Below are 23765 nucleotides of genomic sequence, written 5' to 3' on the forward strand. Positions count from 1 at the left end.
GACGAATACCCACACTCGGAAGAGAGGGCCCAATTGCTAAGCAGCTTGAGTGGGATTGTGAGAAAACCATGGGGTTTTCGCAGAGCAGGTGGAGTTCAGTGCAAATCCGGAGAGGCTTGCTGATGACACCTTTGTGCAGTTTCAAGAAGCGCAGTTTCGGGGGCATTTTTTTTTCTCCCCTGGAAAAGAGCCTGTAAAAACAATATGAATTTGTTTAAGCTCAAGATGTGAAGCAAACTGATGTCATGCCTTCTCAGCTTTCTGAGTGAGGGACGACGGTGTCACCTGAAGCCCAGACTCACCTGACCGGCATCACGGATGGTCCGTGAAACCCCACGCACCCCCCAGCGCTCGAGTCTGGGTGTCCTAAACCCACCCACACCTGAAGAAAGAGTTTTCCTTCTCCTCGAGGGCTAGACCCTCGAACAACAGACGTGGCCGGGCCAAGGGGATTTTGGAGCTGCCCTGGCCGAAAGGACGTGGCAGCTTTCTCCAGGTGGAGGGCGTCTCGGTGCCTGTTCTCTCACCGCCGGTGTCCGCTCCGTGTGTTGGCTGCTACCTGCACAGGGGGGCAGAGCCACAGAAACTGGCTAAGAGAAGGAAACTCTTCTCACTCGGGTTCTATAAATTCCTCAGATTCTCACTTTGATATCAAGTACGGTATGTATTAGAGTGCACGGTTTTGGCTAGAACCAATTTGGAAGGGTGTCAAATAAAAAACAAAATAGGAAAATAAATCCGAAGTAAAATTTATGACATGATTTTACTCCCATTACGTTCCACTTAACAAATGCATATGTTTTACAATATCTTTAATAATAATTATTAAACATAGTAAAATACTTCCAAACTTGGCTCATTGCATAATTGTACTTCGAGTGAAAAAAAAAATTATCTGAAGCCTTGTCAATATGCCACTTCCTCCTCCCCCAGCTTTTAACAGAAGCAGCCTCCAGTAGAATAATCCAAGCCGTGTTCAAGAAGTTGGCAAGTAGGGCCAATTAAATGTGGTTTTACTGTATTCTGGCGTTTGCATATCTAGTTTGCCAAGAAGTAATCTTTCACAAAAAAAAAAAAAAAGAAAAAAAATCTGTACTGGCCCAGACACAGCCTGGATGGTGCAATACATCACAGAACTTTACCCCATGACTAAGATAATCTTTTTTTTCTTAAATAGCTGTGGAAAGCGCACCATCCATCCATCATATTCCTATATGAATCACAAAACACCATTCCTTATGGAGCCTCTTACATTTATACATGACAAACCGAAACTCATCTTAATAGCCCTGTTTATTTTAATGATTAAACTCGAAAGGGGTTCGCTTCTCGCCACCTGAGCTCGATGTATTTATTCAGGTGTTCTGCAGTCGGATTATCTGAATGGGGCTGTAAACGATCCTATTGACTATTAAGTGCCAACGTGTCAAAGCTGCAGTCATACACATTCACAGACCTGGGTCCCTGAAACTCTCTGAGCTTTGCGGATGAAACCCCGGGCCATTCTTTGCTGACGCTTTACGCACTCCAGATCCCTTATGGAGGAGCTGACTCCGTAGCCCCTTCCAGCGAACCGGCACTCTACGTGAAGGATCAGCCGTATCCAAAGTCCAGATGGAAAGCTGTCAACAAAGAGACTCCTTCCGCTGTGCCTACTGCATGATTCATCCCTGGCACGAGGACAGGCCCGGAGATGGCCCCACCACCTTGACTCCCATAGGTGAGCCAGGAGATGAGCACAGGTGCCCGGTCCTCGGGTCAGCAGGGAGGGAGCAGGGCAGACAATGCCGCAGAACGCACAACCTGGCCTTTGTTATAAACCATCATGAGCTCATTAAAAACACATGCAGAAATGGTTAAACAAAATCCTCTAAACCTTTTACAGAATCGCCAGTCTATTAGAAGCACTGAGCTCACACCAAACTCTCCTTTCCAATGTGTGCAATGGAGCAGCTAATGTCCTTTGGACTCTTGTCTATGGCACTGAGCGGCGGGGGGGCAGTGGGGGGGGGACTTGTTTGTTTTTCGTTCTTGTTGTTTTTCAACTTTTTTTCTAAACCAAACTCTTAAATATATCAACCCAAAGGGCTATTTCACCAAACATGTCTTGTTAGTCATTGCCTTTTAAAATATCTATGAAAATTATAAAATGAAAAGGAAGATTTGTGTCATTATATCGAGCGGAGAGAGGAAAAGAGAAGGAGATGAGCGTGGCACGAAGCCTTTTGTGAAGTGGCATTGCATCAAAGCGCAAAGTGGACACTCGGAAAGGGCTTTCCAACACCCATTTGCGTGGACGGGATGGGCCGCAAGTGTGTTTCAGGCAAAAGCAACTCAGGGTTTCCTTGTAAGGAACAGAACAGCTTTGCGTTTCATCGAGTTGTGAACTTTGATCAGGTGAATCTTCCACTAAAGGGATCTAGTCGCTATGATACAACATGACCAGAGAGTGTCATCGTACCACAACGTGCCTCTAATAACACGGAACAGGGCATGTCGGCGATGTGAGGCCGGAGGCCGAGATGCTGGGGCTCTGATCTGGCCTGGGCCACCTACTCCTGGCGAGAGCGGAGTAACTCATTTAGGTCTCCGGGTAAATCACTGTCGTCTCTGTGCGTCCCCGGGGAGTTGGGGCTGTTCGTTACCATGATATGGATGAATCATGCCGCGGTTCATGTTATGACACAAGTATAAATGTGACCCGAAGCTTCGGTCTTGGTCTCTTCGACTCGAAGGGAATAAAATATCTGTATGCAACCTAGGTTTTTGGATGAGATAATCAGAGAGTTGAAAAGGCCCTGAGAGGTCTGGCAAAGGCGCCCCCGGCGGGACGTGAGTTACAGGAGGCTAGTGTTCGTAAACCCATGTCCACCTGCGAACCCACCTGGGAGTGTGCAATCGTTTCCCTTACCGAGGCTCTACCTTTGGCGTTTCAGGTGGCAATTGCTTTCCTCGGGGCCTGCTTCAAACCAAAAAAAAGGGGGAGACAGTAAGTGCTCAGGGGATTAAAATCATAAAAAGCCACATTGAAAAAAAAAATCCACATTGGTCAGAAGGCTTTCTGAGAAGGAGAAGCTTCATCTTAGCGCAATGAATAATAATGATTATTATAGTGAGGTCACCTAGGCACACGGGGCACCTTGTTTCTGAGCGCGAAGCTTGGCACACCTGCTTTCACCTTATTCGAAGGGTGAAGGTGAGGCGGGTGTTACCACTGTGGTCTTGCAGACGGAGAGACGAAGGTGTCAGGGCACGGTTCCTCCCGTGTCATTGGTAGACCTTCCCCAACTTTGTCTTCAGGCTTCTTTTCAGCAGCTGATGCTGAGAGAAGGAGGTGAGAAACATTCCAAGAACTGAGGCCAATTTTCAGATTAAGTGGAAAACTATTCAATTCTCCTACTTGGGCAGCAACTGAGTTCTGAGGCTCCTGTCTGGCTGCCACCCGGTCATGCCGTCATGTTTCTTCTCTCCCTCTCGCCCGGCCAGCGACAGCTCTGTCAGCCCCGCAGTCCGTAGCCTGCAAGGAGCAGTGCCTCGTTGTGGTTGAACAAATAACATGTTTTGGAAACCCAAGCAACCCTTTTTGTGGCTGGGAGCAGAGAGGGAGAGCGTGTCAGTCAGTAGAATCCTGCCAGGGTTTCAGCTCTTGGGGAGCCTGAAACAGAGGGCCCAAAACATGTCCTCCTCTGACACCAGGAGAGAGCGTTCTGCTGTCATATTTTTAAAAGAGTCCATAGGATCCAAATCAGGAAGGGAACCAGTAGAATTCCAATCTTGGGTTCGGTGTGTAAATACACATAGCAGACAATGGTAAGGCAAAGATGGTAAATATATAATTACAGAAGGCAGACGTGATCCCTTGGGCAGAATCAGAATGTTGAGTTCGGATTCACACTCAATCAAAGATGAGCCCAGACCAAGGGATTCAACCTTCGGGTGCTTCTAAAGAGAGGAAGGCCTCGTGTCTGAGACGAGAGATAGCCAATGGTTTCGGGAACGCAGGAAATGTTTGCAAAGTCCTCGGAGCCACGTCCCTTCCCCTATGCCCGGCCCTACACCTGCCCGTCCACTTCCAGGATAAATAAACTGGAAATCACTTTCACTCCTTCCAGCTCTAAGTTTTTTGTGTGTGAGTTGAGATTGGTCTCGGTGGAAGCACGTGTGATACAGCGATCTGTTAAGGGGAGAGGAACAGACACACAATATAGGTCTTCAAATAATGGACAATAATTGGACCATGAGATGATTTTCAAATTCTGGCCGTTGGATTTTTGCAGTTTGAATAACAAAATTAATTCGTTATTTCAAGAGCAGCCAGTCCAGAATGCAAATTTAAAAATTCAGGATACAGATGTAAGCTCGGAACTGTTTTGGTTTATAATGCCTGAAAGTTCTGTTATTTTTGGAGAGAGAAAAAAAATTATATATGTATTATTAAATAAGAATAACAATATGAGGATTGATTGCCTTCGAGGGCGTTACTTGACTGACTTTTAAACAGAAACACTTCAATCATTAAAATCCTTCCATGCTGGTCAAGCCTACAAACTGCCTGTATTTTGACTAAAGTATTATTTTTACTGCAAGATAAGCACCTTTACAAAGCAAGTTGAACAAACGATGACAAACCCGCCCTCCCTCCCCCTTTTGCACATAAGTGATTCTAGTACCGCTTTGAGGCATCCCTCAAGTAAAATAACATATAAATAGAATGTGAGAAATCACCACATTTTCTAGACTCCACACTTAGTATGAAAAACAAAACTCCACTGCGCCCCAACATACCCTCTAATTTTGTTTCCTCTTAACCTAAGGATTTCATCCTGTTCGATGTCATTTGTTGTAATAAACCCCCGGAAATATGAAGTGGGGGGCTCCTTTGTCCGCGTGTTCCCCCCTCCCCGGAGATACATAGTTTGCTGGTGCAGACAGGCAAGGAAGGCCAATCTCAAATGTCGTTTTCATCTCAAAATTGTTTCCGTTGTTACAAAATGGTAGAAATTCAGACACAAAAGCAGGTTGGTTGGAAAATTCATTGGTGCAATCGTGTCAAAATCACCCCTTGCATAAAACGTACCCTCCGATGGCTGATAAAGGACGTGGAGGGAAACAGAGAGCGGACTGTGTTAAGTCTGAATCTGAGTTTGAGTCTCAGCAGAAATAAGGACCTGAAGGGATATTCCATCTGCCCGCCCCCCCTTCAGTTTCTTTCAGTTTATTCTGTTGCAAAATCTTGGGGATTTTGAAATCTTAAACAAATGCTACATCAAGGGCTTATGTATAATGTCTAGGCTTTCAATGTTCAACGGCACCATTCTCCCCTCCTGGCCCATCCTTACTTAAGAGGCTCTCTCTCTCTCAAAGGCAGTTCGTTATAGAAACAACTTTATAAATTTGCTCTTCTCAGGATATGGTCTGGGCTCAAATTTCTTCTATTCGATGAGGACTTTAAGTGACACAGAGAAACGGTTATAAAATGGAAGAAATGGATTTTTCTTTACACTATACACTTTCCTTAAATGTTTTAATTATCCATTATTATACCATTGTGCTTTTCTGAAAATTGTCCAAATAGCCATCCCTCGGAAGCATTGTCTCTCTAGTAAACATGAAACGGGCACCTCGGTATCAGCAACCAGCTTGTTTACAGGATACGTTTCCAAAGAAATGGTCCGCAGAAAAGATGTATGTATATTTTTAGTCTGCTTTTAAAAACGAATGTAAGAGACTCACATGAAAAGCCTACATGTTCCTACTTTGATCAAAGATCATTTCAGAGCACTAGACATATAAACGTGTTAGTGTCTTTACCAATCTCCTCAAAGGTAAAGTACACAGTGCATTGAGGCTGATTCTTTAAAGGAAGTAAATATGTCCTTATTTACTAATGTTTTAAGTAATATATATTTTTTAATCACATATGGTTAAGATGCATTCTTTTAAGCCCCTTCACATATCAAAGTTCGCCCTGGCCTGGCATAGCACACGTAAATAAGGTCATAGCATTCTTTCAAGTTCGGTACTGTTCTACAGGCATTATGTTGGGAAACAACAGATTTAATCTACCCTATAAATGTTTACTAATATTCGAATACATTTTCTATGCACCACTTCATATTAACTACAAATACACTTCTTACAAACTTCAATATTTAGGTCAATATGACTTCTTAAAATTCCTATATTGCTAATATTAAGCATGCAGCCTGACATTTAATAAAAACAAGTTGATTTCATGATTAACTACAGAGATGATGACAAACTGTAAATAAGTCATTTCCGTGAATGGACTCTACGGGTGTCACACGGCCTCTCAAAGCCACTCTAAATATCCTCACTGAAACTGTTACTCACTCATGTGCCACATTTTAAAGCCAAATTGGGTTTTCACTCTTCTCTTGCCAAACGAACTAGAGAGAATGTGTCCTATAGCAAAATGCAAGCTCCACGGCAAACCCATTCCTCAGGATTAGAAAAAGGGGGAGACTGCCCGAAAATTCAAGAAACATTTCAGTCTTCAAAAAATGGTTCTGTGAAAGTACCCTGCAGCCAAGGAAAAGACCATGCTCCCATAAACCGAGCCATTGTGATCAACGGTGAGCTAGCAAGTGTTAAAATAGAATCAGGAAAGTTAACTGGTAAATTCATCTCCCTCCAAAAAAATCTGATTTCTTTCGAGCGCTTGAATATTTTAGGAAAAAGCTACCCTGCGAGCCTGAATTATCTGGATAATTAATTGAACAATTTCGTGGAATACGGCATTTGGGCTTAAAAGAGAAACTTTTCGGGCTACTGCTTCATTTCTATGACCTCACCCTCTCTCGTTACAACGTTTTAAATTTAAAGAGTTCAGCTTCGTTTCCGAGAAATTGCAAAAATTAGTAATAAGTTTTAAGGGGTCAGTTTGCAAAAATACTAAAAGTCTAATTTTTAAAATGTCTCTGAAAATAAATTACTATTTCTAAAAACCTCCAGTGACATCGATAAGCTCTGAGAGCTTCAGCTAACCCTTCGTGATATTAAGAAAATTGAAGGAGTGGGGAGGTTGGAAGCATGCTTCTTTCTCATCTAACAGATAGGTAGCTCTGCGTTTCAGACCGAAGCATCCCATACGAAGGTATTTTGCTATGTTTCTACCGGCAGAAGGTGGAAAAATGTTAACATAAGGAACAAAATCTTGTCAGTGTACTGAACTTGGACTACAGCCAAAATGAAACTCCTAAAAGCTATTTGCTTTAAAAAGACAATAATAAAACTATTGCTTTATTTTTCAAATGGTATAATCTCTAGCATTTTAATGGCAAATGAGTGTAATGAAAACGACTGAGCTCTTCTGTCCTGGATTTCAAAATTCACTTACACGATTCACCGTACTTTATCAGCAGTTTCAAACATTGTACCAAACAATTAAACAAAAACTTAGATCGGTATCTACAAATTATATCTAAAATTATCTGTTTCACAACCAGAGGTATGTAAAAGTTTCCCTGATTATATTAGAAACCCAAGAATATTTGAAGCTTTACAGGAATAAAATGCAATACAGGAAATGTTGAGATCTCAGGACTTTTTTTTTTTTTTTAATTCTTATCTGACACAATGGGGCTTGTAAAGTCTAATTTTTGTATGCTTGTGTTTCATTGATGAAACTTGTGAGAGTCTAGGTTTTTTAAGTAGCGTTACCTCTTGGGTAAAAAAATTCAACTGTTTACTTTGATGATTCAAAACAAAAGATTTACTTGGAAAATTAGTATTTCGGCCATTGTAATGTGCACTAGCTTGTAATTTTAATATAGTGTTCACCTTTTTCTAGGCTTGCAATAAGGTATAGGTAATCATGACGAGTCTGTTAAAGAAAAATCTCTACTTGATTCACCTATTAATCTGATAGCATAATTAACTAGAAAGGAAATCCAAAACCAATATCCTTAAACATTTTATATACTTCTTGGACATTCCCCGGGGAACAACTAGCACACAGGGCTGGGCCCACAGTGATCTAGGGCATAACTGATCATCTAAAAAAACAGATGGTTTCAGAAGTAAATGAAATCACATAGTTAAAATACACTTAGACATCAGCCAGATGTCAAAGGGGGAATCAATTTGAACGGTTTCCAACATGATTACATGACAAATTAATTTCCATTTTTCCAAAATGTAGCAAATGAACGAGTGATTCCTTCACTTCTCTTAACAAACGTGGCGATTTATGGACTTAATATTCTGTTCTAGTTTTGCAAGGAGTGTTTTAAGAAGTTGTTTCTTCCAAATCGCATGTCAAAATATTGTTCTTATAAGTATATCCAGCTAAGTTTAGGATAATGCTCCTCGGTTTAAATTAGATGCTAGTCAGTGAAACTAAATTGTAACTCTCAACATCTTCAGAAAGTTTCGAGGTACTATGACCAGCTACTACAGGAACTGAGAACACAAGATCCACCCTCCCCAACCCCCGCCCCACTTCCAGCCCTTTTTAAAAATAAGCTCTTAACTGCTGAAGAAATAATTTTGTGGAGCTCAAATGTACATTCCCCTTTCACGTGAAACAACGTTTGGTTGGTTAAAACCAAGTGTGAGTTGCATGTGATAGAAATCCTGCTTCAACAGCAACAACAAAAAGAAAAAAAACCAACAAGAACCCCCCAAAAAACAGAAGGAAACACAAGGATTCCGAATAGTAAATGATTGTGTTCTATGGTAACCAAAAAAAAAAAAAAAAAAAAAATCTTTTTGGATTCCCATCCAAAGCCACCCGGGGAGCTTATGAGTGTATTTTTAAGCTCTGGACCTTACACCCCACTTCTTCACAGAAGTTGAGAATATTCACATTACTCTAGGCCGTGTGATATAAATGTATTCTATTTGACGGTAGTAATGTAAACCTGTATCTTCGTATGTATCTTTTACGGCTGGAAGTTATGGGCAAATACCCGTCTGGGGATTTACACACCCGCTCCCCTGCCTGCGCCGGCCCTGCGCCCTGCTCTCTGTCCGGCGCATCCGTGTGTTCTTCCTGTGAATTCCTTCCAGCAACCAGCAGTGTTTTCTCACCCTGACACGCCCAAGGAGACGATCGTGAAGTCCGGGCGATCGCAAACCTTAGAGTTCAGAGTCCTCATGATTACCAAACTTTGAGAATTAAAAGTTGGGGAACTTCTGGGCTCTCCCAGCAACAAAAAGGATGCAGATAACCAATCATGAACAATCGAATGCCTGCTAATTTGATTGCCTAGAATTCCAGTCATTAGCCAAGCAATCTTCCAAATTAAGACATCCGGTCTCCTTCAATCTTCCACTTACACCAGAACACAGAAGAATAAATGGGACCCATCAACTTAGGATAAAATTACCCATGAAAATGGCTCGGGGTGTATGGGTGAGCAGCTAGTCGTACAGTGTTATTAGGAAAAACCCATGCTGCCTCTTGAAGTTCTATAGATTCACAGGATTTCTAGGGAATTACCTTAACATTCTTGATCTAGGGAGTAGAAAATGGGTCACGTTTTAAAAATGTGCATTAGTATCTTAAAGGACTGAAAGCCAAAATGTTTGCACATTTCCATTTGCGTGAGCTGAGGTATCCTAATCATCTCACAAGCTCCGGACAGAACTGATATTAAAAATAAAGATGCCACGTGCAGTACGTATCTAGGACCTACGGGTACACGATCACCGTTAAAATAACGCACACACGGGTCTCAGTTCATATAATTTATTGCAGTTAGCACACAGTTTAAAAATTCACCAACACACCAATAGTACAAAACTAAACAGCATTATAAGTTATTCCCCCCTCAGGAAAATAAAACATACTATGATTGTCAAAGCTAGATGTCAGTCTAAGTTTTAGAACAAAGGAAGAATGTGAAACTAATAAAAGGAAAAAGCAATCACTCACAATGACCACAAAAAGAAAATCCAAAAGAAAGTCCGTTTTCTCAGACATTGATTGTCTCCTCTAAATTAATAAAAATTATTTTAACATAAACTGTATTTAAAAAAACTAGAAACTCTTCAAGTAACTAAAGATAATGCTCCAAGGCCATTTTCACAGCTTTTTTTTTTGTTTGTTTGTTTGCTTTAAATGCCATTACAGCCAAATTAACACACATTTGACCAAATATTTCCAAAACAGTCCAGCAACACACAATGGAGTTTTCCATTCAGTATCTTAAGCACAAAAATAGGCTATGTTTACAGTAGTTAAGGCGATCAAATTTTAAACAAAAGCAATTAAAAAAAAAGGGAAAAACAGCAAACGTTTTCCATGCTACTCCCATAGACCTTATTTGTAAGTGCAAGACAGGAAAACAAACACTGTGCAAAATGCTTTTGCCCTGCGTGCTGGTCATTAAAACCACACGTTGGGCTGCAGCCTCTGCTGCCCCGATACACATAGTCTACTAACCCCCTTCCCCACCTTCCCCACGTCAATCAAGGCAGTCCAGTCCTTTCAGCCCGGGGCTTTTTCAGTCCATAGAATCTTTTCATGAGTTGGGGATTGGGGAGGGGGGGGAAGGAGGGAGGGAGCGAGGGAGGGTAAGGGAGAAGGGAAGAAAAAGAGAAGGGGAGCCCCCCCCAAAAAAAATAAAAAATAAAGGAAGAGAGAGAATGACCTATTGTCCATTTGTGCAGTAGTTATTCTAAAAATGCTCAACTGGGTAAATGTGTACACCTAAACTTTTTGAGCCGGCATGGGTTTTGTGCAATTAGAAGTTTGTTATAAATGCACACTGCACATGCAAATCTTTAAGCCGTTTGTAAACATTTATATTTTCCTTGTTATGTAGCGAAGTTATCAATTTGCAGCTTAAGTTTTTATTCAGCTTAACAGTTTCAACTTAAAGACAGTGGGAAAGTCAATTTAAATTATATAAAATAAAAATAAAAACAGTGCATTTACGTTCTTCATAACACCAGTTTTTTCCCCAAACGGTGCTATTTTTTTTTCTAAGGAAATTAAATAATTTTAAACTCACTCGTTAAAGTTATACAATGCAAACAAAGACAAAAAATATATTGAAACTCATGCATTTCTGTAGCGTTAATATTTACTTTTCAAGACTCAACTAAGAGCATCAACACAACCTGTCAAGTTCTTTGACACCCCCCCCAGCCCGTGTAATCAGTTACAGTATACAAGAACAGTAATTCACATTTTTCAACACACAGTTCAACACTGCTGAAGCTGCAATATCCTTTTTCATCCCAAGCAAACCTTCACAAAGACAGCGTCCCAGTGATCCCAGTGTACTTTCAGAATTTCTCTCATTGGGAACCGTCAGAAAAACCAGAAGTTGCCACAGAAAGTTTTAAGTCAACTGCTTGTTTAAAAATAGATAATCCAGCATTTCAGAAATTTTCCATTTGGGTCTAAAAGCATTCAGGTTTCCAACAGCCAGAAAAGATTCATGCAATTTGTGACATATAAAGAGGCTAATAAAACTGGAGGGAATTTCTACTCTGAAAGAGGCAAAGAAACAAGAAACAAACAAAACAAAAAACCAAAACAGAACAGAAACACAAAATCAAAACAGAGTGGAAAAAGAGAGAGAGGGAGAGAGAGAGCGCTCAGAAGACAATGCGGTGTGGACAAAATTAAGCCCTGTGAAAGCATCTTGTGATAGGACGAGTTGTTTCAAAGGTTCTTATTGGCTTGCTTCCCCTACCCCCTCGAAAGAGAAAGCCCTCTCTAGTCTCCGACTTGCTCCAAAGTCTCTTTTACCAGAATGCTAAATTAGTGAGAGTCTCATGCTACTCTAAAGTGCAAAACCGAGTTAACACCCCGACGTTTTAGTTCCAGGAAACAAGGCTGCTTTTAGACCGTACCACAACTAGATAGAGATCTATGTATATCTATGTATATATATATATTATTTATATATATATATATATATATATAAAATCATTTCCAGAGTTCTTGAGAGCTATCTTCTAAGGTCCAGTCTCTGACAGTGGGCAAGCTCAGGGCTTCGCTTTTGACCGACAAGGAGTTCACCAACTCACAGTGGAACTTGCGGATGTGTCTGTACAGGTCCCCGGACTGCGTGAACCTGCGCTCGCACCACTTGCAGGCGTGCGGCTTCTCGCGCGTGTGCACCACGGCGTGGCGGCTCAGGTTGTGCGAGTACTGGAAGCTCTTGCCGCACTGCGTGCACGTGTAGGGCTTCTCGCCCGAGTGGGTCCGCTCGTGGCGCTTGAGCGTGTACATGCACGAGAACGTCTTGCCGCACAGCGAGCAGGTGGGCACGTTGACGTCGGCGGCCGGCTTGCTGCGCAGCCCGTCCTGCTCGCGGAAGTGCGTGCTCAGGTGGATCTGCAGGATGTGCGGGCTGGGGAAGACCTTGTTGCACAGCGGGCACATGAAGATCTGGCCGGCCGGGCTCAGGATGTTGGACACGTAGGGCAGCAGGCTGCTCTCCATGCCGCCCTCCACCGGGCCGCGCTCAGCGTCCGGGCTCATCATCTCGTCGTCGCTGGCCTTGTCGTCGCGCTCGAGCTCCCGCAACACCGAGTCCTCCCTCAGCGGGGCCAGGTGCGCCGGCTCGTACTGCCCCCGGGCCGCGGCGCCCGCGCCCTCTTTCCCAGCGCTATGTTCCATGTCATAGTCACTAGCGCCAACCTCGCTCTCCTCACAGGAAGCCTCTTTCTCCACCTTCACCTGCACCAGGTTGCTTCTCAGCACGTCCTGTGAAGAGAAATAAGAGCTGTTCAGATTTTCAACTCCCGAAAGGCTGGACTTGACTGACAGGTCCAGCACACAGTCAACATCTGCCGAGTCCCTCACGGAGCTGACAGACCTCTGCGACGAGGACTCGGTCGAGCTGCAGGGGCTGGCCGCCGTCTTCCCGGCTGCCGCGGCGTGCGGCTCGGCGTCCGCGCCGGCCGGGGGGAGCCCCGCGGGGTCGGAGGGCAGGCGCATCCACACGTTCCCGGGCTCGGCCGCCAGGTCCCGTTTGCCGGGCAGCAGGTTCAGCTTTTCGTCTTCGCCCTCGTCCTCGTCACTGGGCAGGTCGCCGGCCATGTGGCTGCTGCCATCCGAGAGGCTCTCGACTTTGTCCGAGCAACTGGAGGCGTCCTCCTCCTTCTTGGTGCTGTCCGCCTCCGTGGTGGCTTTCTCTTTCAGCTTCTTTTTGCACACTTTGACAATGTCATACATGTGGAGATAGCTGGCAGCTGCGAGCACGTCTTCAATGGGCAAGTCTTTGAACTGGAGTTTCCCTTCATACATGAATTCAAGCAGGAGAGCGAAAGCTGGGGCTGTAACAATGTCGCTGTTCAGATGAACAATGTCTCTTTTGTCCAGCTGGTCCTTGTAAAAGAGGTGGAAATACATGCTGCATGAAGCCAGTACAGCTCGGTGCGCGCGGAACTGGGCATCTCCCACCAGAACAGTGCAGTCACAAAGGAAGCCCTGGTGCCTCTGCTCGCTCAGACACTGCAGCAAATGTCTACTGTGGTCTGGAAACTCCATGCTGTCTTCATAACCTGGGGAGAGACAGATTTCTCGTGAGAGCCCGCTCAGGAACGACTTTCCAGCGCCCTAGTCCTCTAGTCCCCGCACCAAAAAAAAAAAAAAGAAAGAAAGAAAGAAAAGAAAAAGATAGTGACAGTGATTCGGCTCAGGCCGCCGAGGTACACGTCCCTGAATTTTAATCAGGCTTATGACCCAGGGACTACCAGATCACTCGCACAAAACCTAAATGCGAGAAGCAAAAAAAAAAAGGGCACTCTGCAGACTTCCTCGCCCCAGCCGAACAGTCCCTGATGCATCTCCACCTTCCTGGAACTTTGAGTCAAGTTTTAAAAGCCTTCATTTCAGTGCAGCCTCTTACTGAGAATGAGAATTTAGATCTCTTTCAGCAGAAGTGAACCTACTCATCAAATTATGTCCTACAAAACCCACAAAACAGCTTTAATTTCAAAGGGAACAGCTCATAGAACGAACAAAGAAAAGTCCCAAACACATTCTGGAAGATTCAGAAAACTTGTTCAACCGTCCTTTTTATTTTATTACTCTTGATACATGACTGCACTTAGAAAGCACAATTTTAACACACACACTGGCTGAATCGAGGGGGGAAAAAATGAAATCGCATAATTAGCCCAGAAATTAGCAAACAACTCACTTTTAAAGTCAGAGTGTTACGACAACAAAAGCCCTGTGTACAAAACAGATGTTCATGCCTTAGGATTTGCAGGTACGGCACACATGTACGAGATCAGAAAGAACTACACCAACAGATGGAAAAGATCATCTTCACTATGAACAAATCCAAATATTTTTTAAATGAATTGAGAAAAAAATAGTAATATTTCTTTGTAAAATCTGTACATCCAGAATATGGGCAACCAGAAGGGCTTCACTTAACTCTGAAAAATCCTCATCTGAACTCTGATCCGTTGCAAAGCAAATGAATTCCATACTAAAATTATTGCAAACTTTTAAACGAAGGCAGATCGTATTCAGAAGCTTTACAGGTTCAACACCCGCCCCCCCCAAAAGCCTTGCTAGAAAAAAGAAACTATTTTTTTTTTCTGACTCTGCCTTACCTCATGCAACAGAAAATACTTTGTTTCAATAAAACTTGATATATTTTGTTTTCCCACTAGCTTCTATTCTTTCAAATATGCATCGCTGCCCTTGTTTTTTGGTGAAGGAGGGTGAGATGGAGGGAGAGGGAAGGCGAAGATGTACAAAGGGTCAAAATTCAACTGCAAAATTCAAGTCCTTAAAAAAATCAAGAAAACCCGACTTCCCCTTTCCTGTGACCAGAAGCAAGGTTCCACACCAGGCAGCTCAGAGAGCGCGTCTGGGGAACGGACACATAGCAATTTAATATTCCAGAAATTACCTCCCTGCTTTTTCTCCACTTTGCCCAAAATGGACTAAAACTTTCATCCTAGCCCCCAAACACCTTCCGCACGATGCCACCGCTAGAATAAACCAAGATTTACAATACAATCACTTTAAGTGCCCCACAGCTAACATCAATCCTAATCCTTGAGAGGGCTAAAAATAAAGATTGGAGGGCAGCTCACAAGGTAGCGTGATCAAATTAGGAGGCTGAGAGGACAGAGAGGGACGAAGAAGGAAGCTTATAAACATCTGATCCAGCTGACTGTGGCCATATGGCAGCTGCTGCCCAGATAAAGAGATTAAGAATAGAGGAGTGCGATTACAGCTGTCTGGCCAATTCAGGCAGCTCAAATCTACAAGTTCTAAATTAGTCGCTAACACAAAAACTCCAGCAAATAATTATTGTTATGCTGAAATAAAAGCTCTCTTAAATATATATTTGAAAGAGAAATGAGGAAACCAGTCAAACTATTCTCCTGGGGACAAAAGTTTTTTTTTCCCCTTTTTAAAAAACCTTCGGTTTCAAAAGCACTACAGCTGTATGTTTCAGTAGTGCTGCTGAATGTTTTGAAGAATAAAGTTTCACAGTGGAATTAATTACACAACAATCTAGCTTCTTAACTAGAATAATCTTCTCATATAAGTTTGAATGCTGGATTCCAGACAGTTTACTATTTCTCTCCCCCCTCCACCCCGAAAGCAAAAGGAATCTAAATAGCAGTGAACCACAAGAAGCATTTTAATCCAAAGTGATCTCAAAAAGCAACATTTCAAAGCCTTTCTTAACATTTCAAAACTTGAAATATTTCTGTGTATTAAAGTTATTTACTTGCTCGAGCAAAAGGGAATAAAAATTAAAACTAAACAAGCCCAAGACTTTCAACTCCAATAAGATGTTCATTTAATACTCGGTTTCATATATTATTCCTAAACTGGGTTAGAAAAGTAATGTGATTTTTTTTAATTAAATAAACAAAACACCAAAACAGAAATATGCTCAATCTAATCTCTTGCTACTCCTACCTTTAGGACACATAAACCTGATTAAGTCCTTTCCTCTGAGTCTCGCTGGCTCCAGGTCTGTTACATCGGTGGAAAAAAAGCAGACTAAGAGAGACAGATGCAAAGTGGAGATGATGTTAGAGAGGAATAAGATACCTTCTCCACCACAGATCCGCACACACTAACTCCCTGTCTGTGTGTTAGAATAAAAGGCTGAGGGATGGCAGGCTGTCAGCTGCTCTGACATCATGTTCAGATGGAAATGCTACCTCCAGCTGTGCTCCTTTTAATGCCATATGCTACTCCTCTACACTCCTGCCACCAGCTTTTTCTTAGGAGAACTTTTCTCTTCTGTTAGTATAAACAAAATACTTCAAAGTCTCCCTTTTTTTTCCAAACTTTCTAACAGAAAGAAATGGAAAAACTCAGCATATGGAGTTCTACTGTATTTATGGAATAGCAACACTTCTGTCTTAAGTTGGTGGACTGGCTTACATACTGACAGCACACTCAAGCCACGGTGCTATTCAGGAAATCCAGATTCACTTTTATTCAACTCCAACGTTTAGTTTCAAAGGCAGCTCAGGGATATTTTTAAACCAACCCAATTGACATCTCCAGTCCCATTTCAACATTATTACGGTACTTTCATTTTTTTTCTGTGCCGAGATAATGGCATACGTGTCTCAGAATGTTGGAAGACGATACAGAAGTATTACTCCAGCCCGATACACCTTATGATTTTGCTCTTATTTTAACTGTTTATCTCCTACTACCTTCTCAATAAAATTTCTCACATTGCCAGTTAATGCAAATTTCAACTCTCAGTATCAACAAGGTGAAACTGCACTTTCTGAAATCCTGGAAAGTACTTCAGTTCAACAAGACAAATTAATAAACTGATACAAGCTGCTACAGCCACTTAAAATGAATGCGGCACCTGCATATGCATATCGGATCTGACTCTCCGCTCAGAAGCAGAACTTTGTCTTCCCCTTGATCTGTGTCCCATAACAATCTCTTTTTTGGGTCACTCTGTAATGTTTCATGATCACAGGAAAACCTTTCAGTTTTCAGTAAGGGCGGGGGCAGGTCTAGTAAGTTTGGGAACTTTTTAGCTCGACTTTGTGGGTCTTTTCTAATGGCTGATGAAATCGTCACGTAACCCGGGCTGGGCTGACCAGTGCCCTGCAAGGTGCTGCGACATCTGTGAATGTCAAATACATCTCCACAGACTCTGGGGAGGCTGAGGCGTAGAAAAGGCCTGAGGCGCGAGTGTCGCAGCCCTGGTGATCACCACTCCGTCCTCATCAGGAAACCGCGGCAGAGTTAAAGAGTAACAAAAACCAACGTCTCTGTCCTGTCCTTCTCGCTTTGCCAAAGTCACAAACCTAACTTTCTCTAACTTTGCGGTGAATGACATAATGACGAACGCCTATTCCAGGAGGCACTCTTCGGAGCTGCATTCCTTCTCAGCCACACAACCTATTCTCCACAAATGCCCTCGCCCCATTCCAATATATCAGACATTAATCACCCCATTTACCCAGTGGGGTGGGGGTGAGTGACAGTTTAATGAGTCCCAAGCACCGCAATGGGCCAGCGACTCCCACCCCACAAATCAACCCCTTCACAGTCTTGCTACCGCGGGGTCCAGAGACGGTCTGCGAGGTTGGGGTTTTGTTTTTCCAAGGGGTGGGGGCGAGGGTGCGGAGTAGGGACGAGGGTGGGGAAGAAGTAATGCAAATCTCCACGCAGTTCACCGTGCATAAAACACACGGGGAAAGAGGAAGGTTAAACCACAGGGAAGGAGGTGGAGGGCGGAGAGCCGGTGCAGCAGGAAAACACCTTCAACAGCAGAGGAGAAAACAGACCCGGGTCACGGCAACAACAAAAGAAAAGTCGTAAGAAGAAGCCCGCGGGAGGAGGGTGGCTGCTACCGCTTCCCCGACGCCGCGGCGCGCGAGCCCCCGGGGCCTCCCGGCAACTGCACCAGCCCGGGAGGGGCCCCTCCCCCGCCGGCCCCCTCCCCCCCGGGCGCCACTGCAGCTGCACCGGTCCCCGGAGCCGCGGCCGTCCCGGGCGCCGCTGCAGCTGCGGCGGCTCCCAAGCCCCCTCCCCCAGCCCGCCGCCCTCCGCACCCGGGAGGCGCCGCCGCAGCTGCACCGGCCGGGAGCCCGCCCCGCGCCGCAGCTGCACCGGCCGCGGGGGGGGGGGGTGTTGGGGGGGCGCGGAGCCGGCGAGCCCGCACCCCGCCCGACCCCGCAGCTGCGGCGGCCCCGTCCCCGCGCCCGGCCTCCCGCAGCTGCGCCGCCCCCCGCCGCCCCAACCGCTCCAAGCACACAAACTAACTCCACTCGCGGGGGCGCCCCCGGCCCGGCCCGCCCTCCGCCCGCCCTGGCCCGCCGGCCGGGGCCGCACAGCTGGCGCCCCCCGCCCGCCAGGGGGGCCGGGCGCGGAGCTGACGCCGGGTCAGGGGCCGGGGCCGGCGCCGGGACTCACACGGAGCGGCCCTAAGTCACCGCGTCCCCGCCGCCGCCGCCGCCGCGTCCTCCGCCTCCTCCTCCTCCTCCTCCCGGCCGCCGCCGCCGCCGCCGCCGCCGGACTTGGTGGGCTTCCTCCTCCTCTTGGCCCCCTCCCTCCCGGCCCCCCCACCCCCCAATCCCGGCTCCGTCGCCCGCTCCCCCCTGCCCCCTCCCTCCCTCCCACCCACCCCCGCTGGCAGCCGGAGGAGCGCGGCGGAGCGAAGAGGGCCCCACTCTCAACGGCTCCCCATGGCAGCAGCCCAGCGGCGGCCGCAGCCTGCCAGACACAGCGAGGGAGCGAGCGAGGGAGCGAGCGCAGAGCCGCCGGCCGGGGAGGGGGGGCCGGGGGCTGGGGGGGGCGGGAGGGGGAGGGGGAGGGGAGGGGGCGGGAGGACGCACCACGCACGCACGCGGCGGCGCCGGCCAGATGTTACCCCCCCCGCCCAGCCTCAGTCCGCCCCTCTCCTCCCCATGCCTCCCTCCCTCCCGGCGTTGGGCCTCTGCGATTGACCGTAAGCGGCTGGACCAGCGCTCCCTGCCCGCCCCCAGCGCGCAGTCTCCTCCAATGGGAGGGCGGCTTTGGAGGAGGGCGGAGGGAGTGGCGGGCAATCGTCGGACTGACAGGAGGGTGCAGCCAATGGGACAGGGGAGCCGGAGCTGCCGCTCGCACGCGCCAATCGCGAGCAGAAACTACCGGGGTGGGCGGGGCCCGGGCGGGCGGGGGCCGGTAGCTAAGCGGCGCGGGGCGGAGTCCTTGGGCGCAGCGGCGGTGGCGGCAGCGGCGCCCCTCTGGGTGACTTGGCCGTGAGAAAGTGAAAGGAGCCCGCAGGCGGCGGCGACAGCTGCGCTGGGAGGGGCCTGTCTCCGGGCTCCGAGGCCTCGCGCACCCTGGGAGTGCAGAGCGAGCCTTTCGGTGTGCACCGTGACCACCAGAAATACACTTTTAAACGCAGTGGGGCTGGTGTGCGCCGAGTTACGCAGGTATCCTCGGGAGGCAGGGCGCGCGGGGACACGGAGCCCTGGAGCCGGCCTGAGGCGGCCCCCTCTGCTCCCCGGGCCGCGGGCCACGCCGCGCAGTCGTCGCCCGCCCGAGCCGGGGAGCAGGACCGAGCCGCGCTCGGGCTCCGTCCTGCCGCGCCCCCGTCCCCAGGTGCACGTCGGGGCGCCGCGGCCGGCTCGGAGAGGCCGGTTCTGGGCGTCGCTGTCCCGACGTCGTCGTCTGGTTTCGGGCGGCGCGCCTGCGTTTCTCGCAGCACCCGCGCGTCCCCTGCGGACTCGCCCTGTGACAAGCACACACTCCCAAGTGACCAAATGTTAGAGAACTACAGTAAAATTGCTAGTTGTGGAAGCCGTAGCCGGATTCCCTAATTGGTACGTATCAAGCCACAACGTTCAACCACCGAGGGGGAGACGTTAGGACCGCGGCATCGCCGGGGCCTCCCTCCGCATGAACTTGGGCTCATCCCTCCTCTTTGCTGTTAAAGTGGGTTCATCACGGCCGCGAAGAAATGGAGGAACTTCTATTCTCAAGGAATTGGAAATCTTGCTGAGGAGGCAGGGACTACTAGTACAAAGTTGAATAGCAAGTAAAACAAAACCGATTCAAGTATGTGAAATAGAAAATTGCAGTGAGGAAGTCAGTACACTAGTAATTGTCAAATGAAATGTGTTTATTCTTTGCTAACTGAACCGGGACTGACAAGCCTGTTGCTAACCAACGTGCCAGGAGACCTTTCAACTGGGCAAAATGTGCTTCCACTTTGTTCCAGGTCAAATGGGTAAACTAAGTTGAAAGTATGGTGTGGGCAAATCAGGCATGTTGAATTGCTAATGAAGTAAAAAAACAGGAGCACACACCATTCCTGGAACCGGAGTGCAGTTGGGCTGTCCTGTTAGAAACAGTGGTGGTGTGCTCTACTCTTCCCTCCACTTTTTCATATGCCCTCAGGATTGATCACTGAGGTCAAGGCCATCCTGTGATAACTAGTTTTTTTAGTCCATGAAACATACTGTTCTATGTAGGCTTTTAGTGAATTCTAGATCTTTTAGTCTATTGGTAGAAGGCCCAATTTCAGTTTGACCTGGTTCCAGTTAGGGGAATTTGTAAATGTTCTTGATGGATGCAACATACTAGTAAAAAAAAAAAAGAAGAAAAAGAAAGAAAGAAAGAAAGGAAAGAAAGAAAGAAAGAAAGAAAGAAAGAAAGAAAGAAAGAAAGAAAGAAAGGAAAAGCACATGCTTTGCCAACAAGTTCAGGAAGAAAAAGGGAAAAAGAAATGTTTGTATTCTCAAAGCTGTTCCTCACCTATGAAAAGTTAAAAATAAGAAAGTAACAGATCTTTGGATGAATAGACATAAAGTCAGGATATTAAATAATAAATTCATGAGAAAATTAGAACAGATTCTCCACAAAAAGCTTGGAAACTCAGCTCTGTGGCATATAGAGCAAAATCACAGCTGTAACAAAAGGTTTTACAGAATGTACCTACAAGGAGAATAACAGCCCCGGAGATGAGCCAGGGGTCTGACATGTTGATGCCTCAGAAGTTGTGAGCATTGTCTCCTAGATCTAGCAGTCATTACTAGAATTCATATTGAGAGCTGAGTAGTGTAGCCGGAAAATATAGATTAAATGGATATTTAAGGAAGCAAGGATGTCGTCCCTCAATTATGTAAAAGATTTTATAAATTTATGAAAATGCATGGAATATTCATACATTGTCAGAATCAATAAAAACATTTCTGGAGTATTTATTGTGTTCAAGAAAGGCACTCTACTGGGATATGGAAAACAGCAAAAAAGCAAGAGACAGGTTCTCTCTTTCCTGGGGTTTAAATGTAGCTGGGTAAGAAATGGTGTAAATATATAAAAATCTGAAACAGCAGAGAGACTAAATAACAATTTAATAGGATATCAGTGTCAGAGGTAAATGTAATATTCAGTTGTTACAACCGGCTTATCCCTGGTCCCTGGTGAGGTTGTATTTTCTCTGCCCCTTTTTTTACATGAATTTTTTTTTTTTTACTCCCTGACTTTATTTGAAAGTGTAATAAACTTACTATAAAAATGATTCTTTTAATCATCTTTGGAAAATCATCAGCATACAAATTGTAAATAAAACAAGACTGATGCCAGAGGTGTCATGACACAGAATGATTACTATTTTTACTGAGTGCCCATTGGAACCATGGAAAGTACTAAGTCAGACCCAGATAGCCCTCTCAGGTAAGCTCCTCAAAGTAGGGTCTGTTTACCTCTACCCAACAGGCTTAGCAAATTACCAAGATAAAAAGCTACTTGACAGAGTTTGAAAGCCAATAATTTTTTTCCCTCTCCCACAGTGAGGAAAAAAAAAAAAGTGCAGAAAGTACAGTCTCTAAACTATTAGAAAAATGTACCATTGCTTTCCTCTGGGAAAAAAAAAAAAATCCCAATCCTGTACAGTTAACAACCCACACTTTCGGAGAGTCCTGAAATAAAAACTGACACAAGTCAATCTAACCGTTCATGGTTAGATTTCTTGCCAGAGACCAAGTTTTATGTTTTAATGACACATGGATTTCAAACAGTAACAATTTAACACTATAAAATGTTGACGGACCAAATAAAATTTAATTTAATGGGCAACTCCATAAAATGAATGTCTGACTTTTCAATGTGACCCACAGGTCAAATCTCTGAAAAAAATCAGTGCCTTTGTTATGCCTTGTGCAATAGGTCATGTCAAAAAAGTTATCTATGCAATTAATTTTTGAATATTGGCTTTTTATAAATTTTATAATTGGGGTCTTTTTTCTTAAAAAGTTAGGGAGGCAAGCATGAATAATAAAAGACCAGGTATTCCAAAGTGCAATATTTTACAGATAATAACTATAAAATGTAACAAGAAAAAATATACTAAAATGAAACATGTGTTAAAGCTTCTATTAAGCCCAGACTCTTGTCAATGTCATAGCACACATGGAATTCTATTAACTCGTTTAGATTCTCTCTCTCTCACTCTCATTCTCTCTGGCTTTTAGAAAAGAACAGGTTGAAATGGCCTAAAGGTAGAAAAAGACACAGAAACACAGCTGAGACAATAGTAAAAAAAAAAAAAAAAAAAAAAAAAAAAATGAACAAACTGGAACACACAGTACAATGATGACCAAAGTACGGCTTTTAAAAATATGTATATAATTCTGCAAAACATGTTCTATACCAAATCATTCCCTGGGTTATAAATCCTGTAGTCCTTGAATCTACTTATTAAATTCCTCAACTATGATAAGCCATAAATAAAAGATAATTCATCCTGATTCTCAGCCCTGAAGACAGCAATAATGTTATCATAAACTCTTGAGGAAAAATCCCTAGCAGATTTATACAGGGCACTGGGGATACACTACACCCCCTATACTGAAAGCAGAAAGAGTCTCCACCAGCATTTCAAACCTGTTTGAGGGTTAAGGGGAGAAGAGGAGCAAAAGATACAGTCTTCCCAGAACTGTTTTTCCTGTGGAGCCAGTTCTCAGTTGCTTGCTGTAAATCAGAGCATTGACGTGACCATCATAAATCCAGAGACGGCATAATGGGAGAAGGAGGCTGATAGTTTAGGCTTGGTTGACACTGAGACTGGCCACCCACACCTCTATTCTCTCGGTCTCTCTCTCCCCCCGCCCCGACTCTTTTCCTAAACAAAATGAATTGGTATAGACAAGTCTACCACCCTCGAAAAATCACACCGAAACTCCAACATCCAGATGTTAATTGTCCTGTTACTGTGGAGGCTGAATTAATTTTGATAAGCAAAAGATGCATTCATTTAATCTGTGCGGTCTTGTAGACTTCATTTCTAAAAATTAATGTGATGAAACCTGTAACTTTTCCAGATGAATAGACTTTATAACAAAGATTTGATATGAACCTATGATATTTATGCCCCATTTTTTAATAACATAAGCCTTCGAGTTTTGTTTGTTCTAAAATTCTGTAAAATACATAGTTAATAGGGGTCGTTTGTTTTGTTCAAAATGAAAGAGTAAAACTTCTAAATCTGTAAATAAATAATTATATTCAGTTGCTTAAATTGGGGCTAGTAGAAATTCATGCAAATGGACTTAGCTAGAAAAACTGAAGAGAATTAGATTTCCAGTAGGTACAGACACTGCGCACCTACTATGTGTCACGTGTTGTGCTTCTGACCGAAAGAAACATCTGCCTGTCCACATTCCAATGCAGGGAGAAGTTTTTCCTTCCTTTTACGTTCTTTCCACCCTCCAATGCAGTACTTTCTTGGACTTTAAATGGGCAGAAAGGAAAATGACGCATCCCCAAATTATTGACCGAGGACTTACAATACATTAGAGAAATATGGAACAGCATTTCATGGTTC

General features: G+C 44.8%; 1 protein-coding gene across 2 annotated transcripts; it reads right to left on the reverse strand.

Annotated features, from left to right (window-relative positions):
* Nucleotides 1-9699: 9699 nt before the first annotated feature.
* ZBTB18 (zinc finger and BTB domain containing 18) lies at nucleotides 9700-18524 on the reverse strand. Of its 2 annotated transcripts, none has more exons than XM_045796190.2 (2): nucleotides 18368-18524; nucleotides 9700-13491 (listed from the first exon to the last, which is right to left on the reverse strand). In XM_045796190.2, exon 2 carries the CDS (start codon nucleotides 13475-13477, stop codon nucleotides 11909-11911), a length of 1569 nt encoding a protein of 522 aa, XP_045652146.1. In that variant the 5' UTR covers nucleotides 13478-13491; nucleotides 18368-18524; the 3' UTR covers nucleotides 9700-11908. The 2 variants fall into 2 exon arrangements, with proteins under 2 accessions (XP_045652146.1, XP_045652136.1); XM_045796180.2 differs by lacking the exon at nucleotides 18368-18524 and adding an exon at nucleotides 15887-17856.
* Nucleotides 18525-23765: the final 5241 nt, after the last annotated feature.

This window comes from Ursus americanus, chromosome 2 (assembly GCF_024610735.1).
Source record: "Ursus americanus isolate L20-20 chromosome 2, mUrsAme1.1.p, whole genome shotgun sequence".
Classification (NCBI taxonomy): Eukaryota; Metazoa; Chordata; class Mammalia; order Carnivora; family Ursidae; genus Ursus; species Ursus americanus.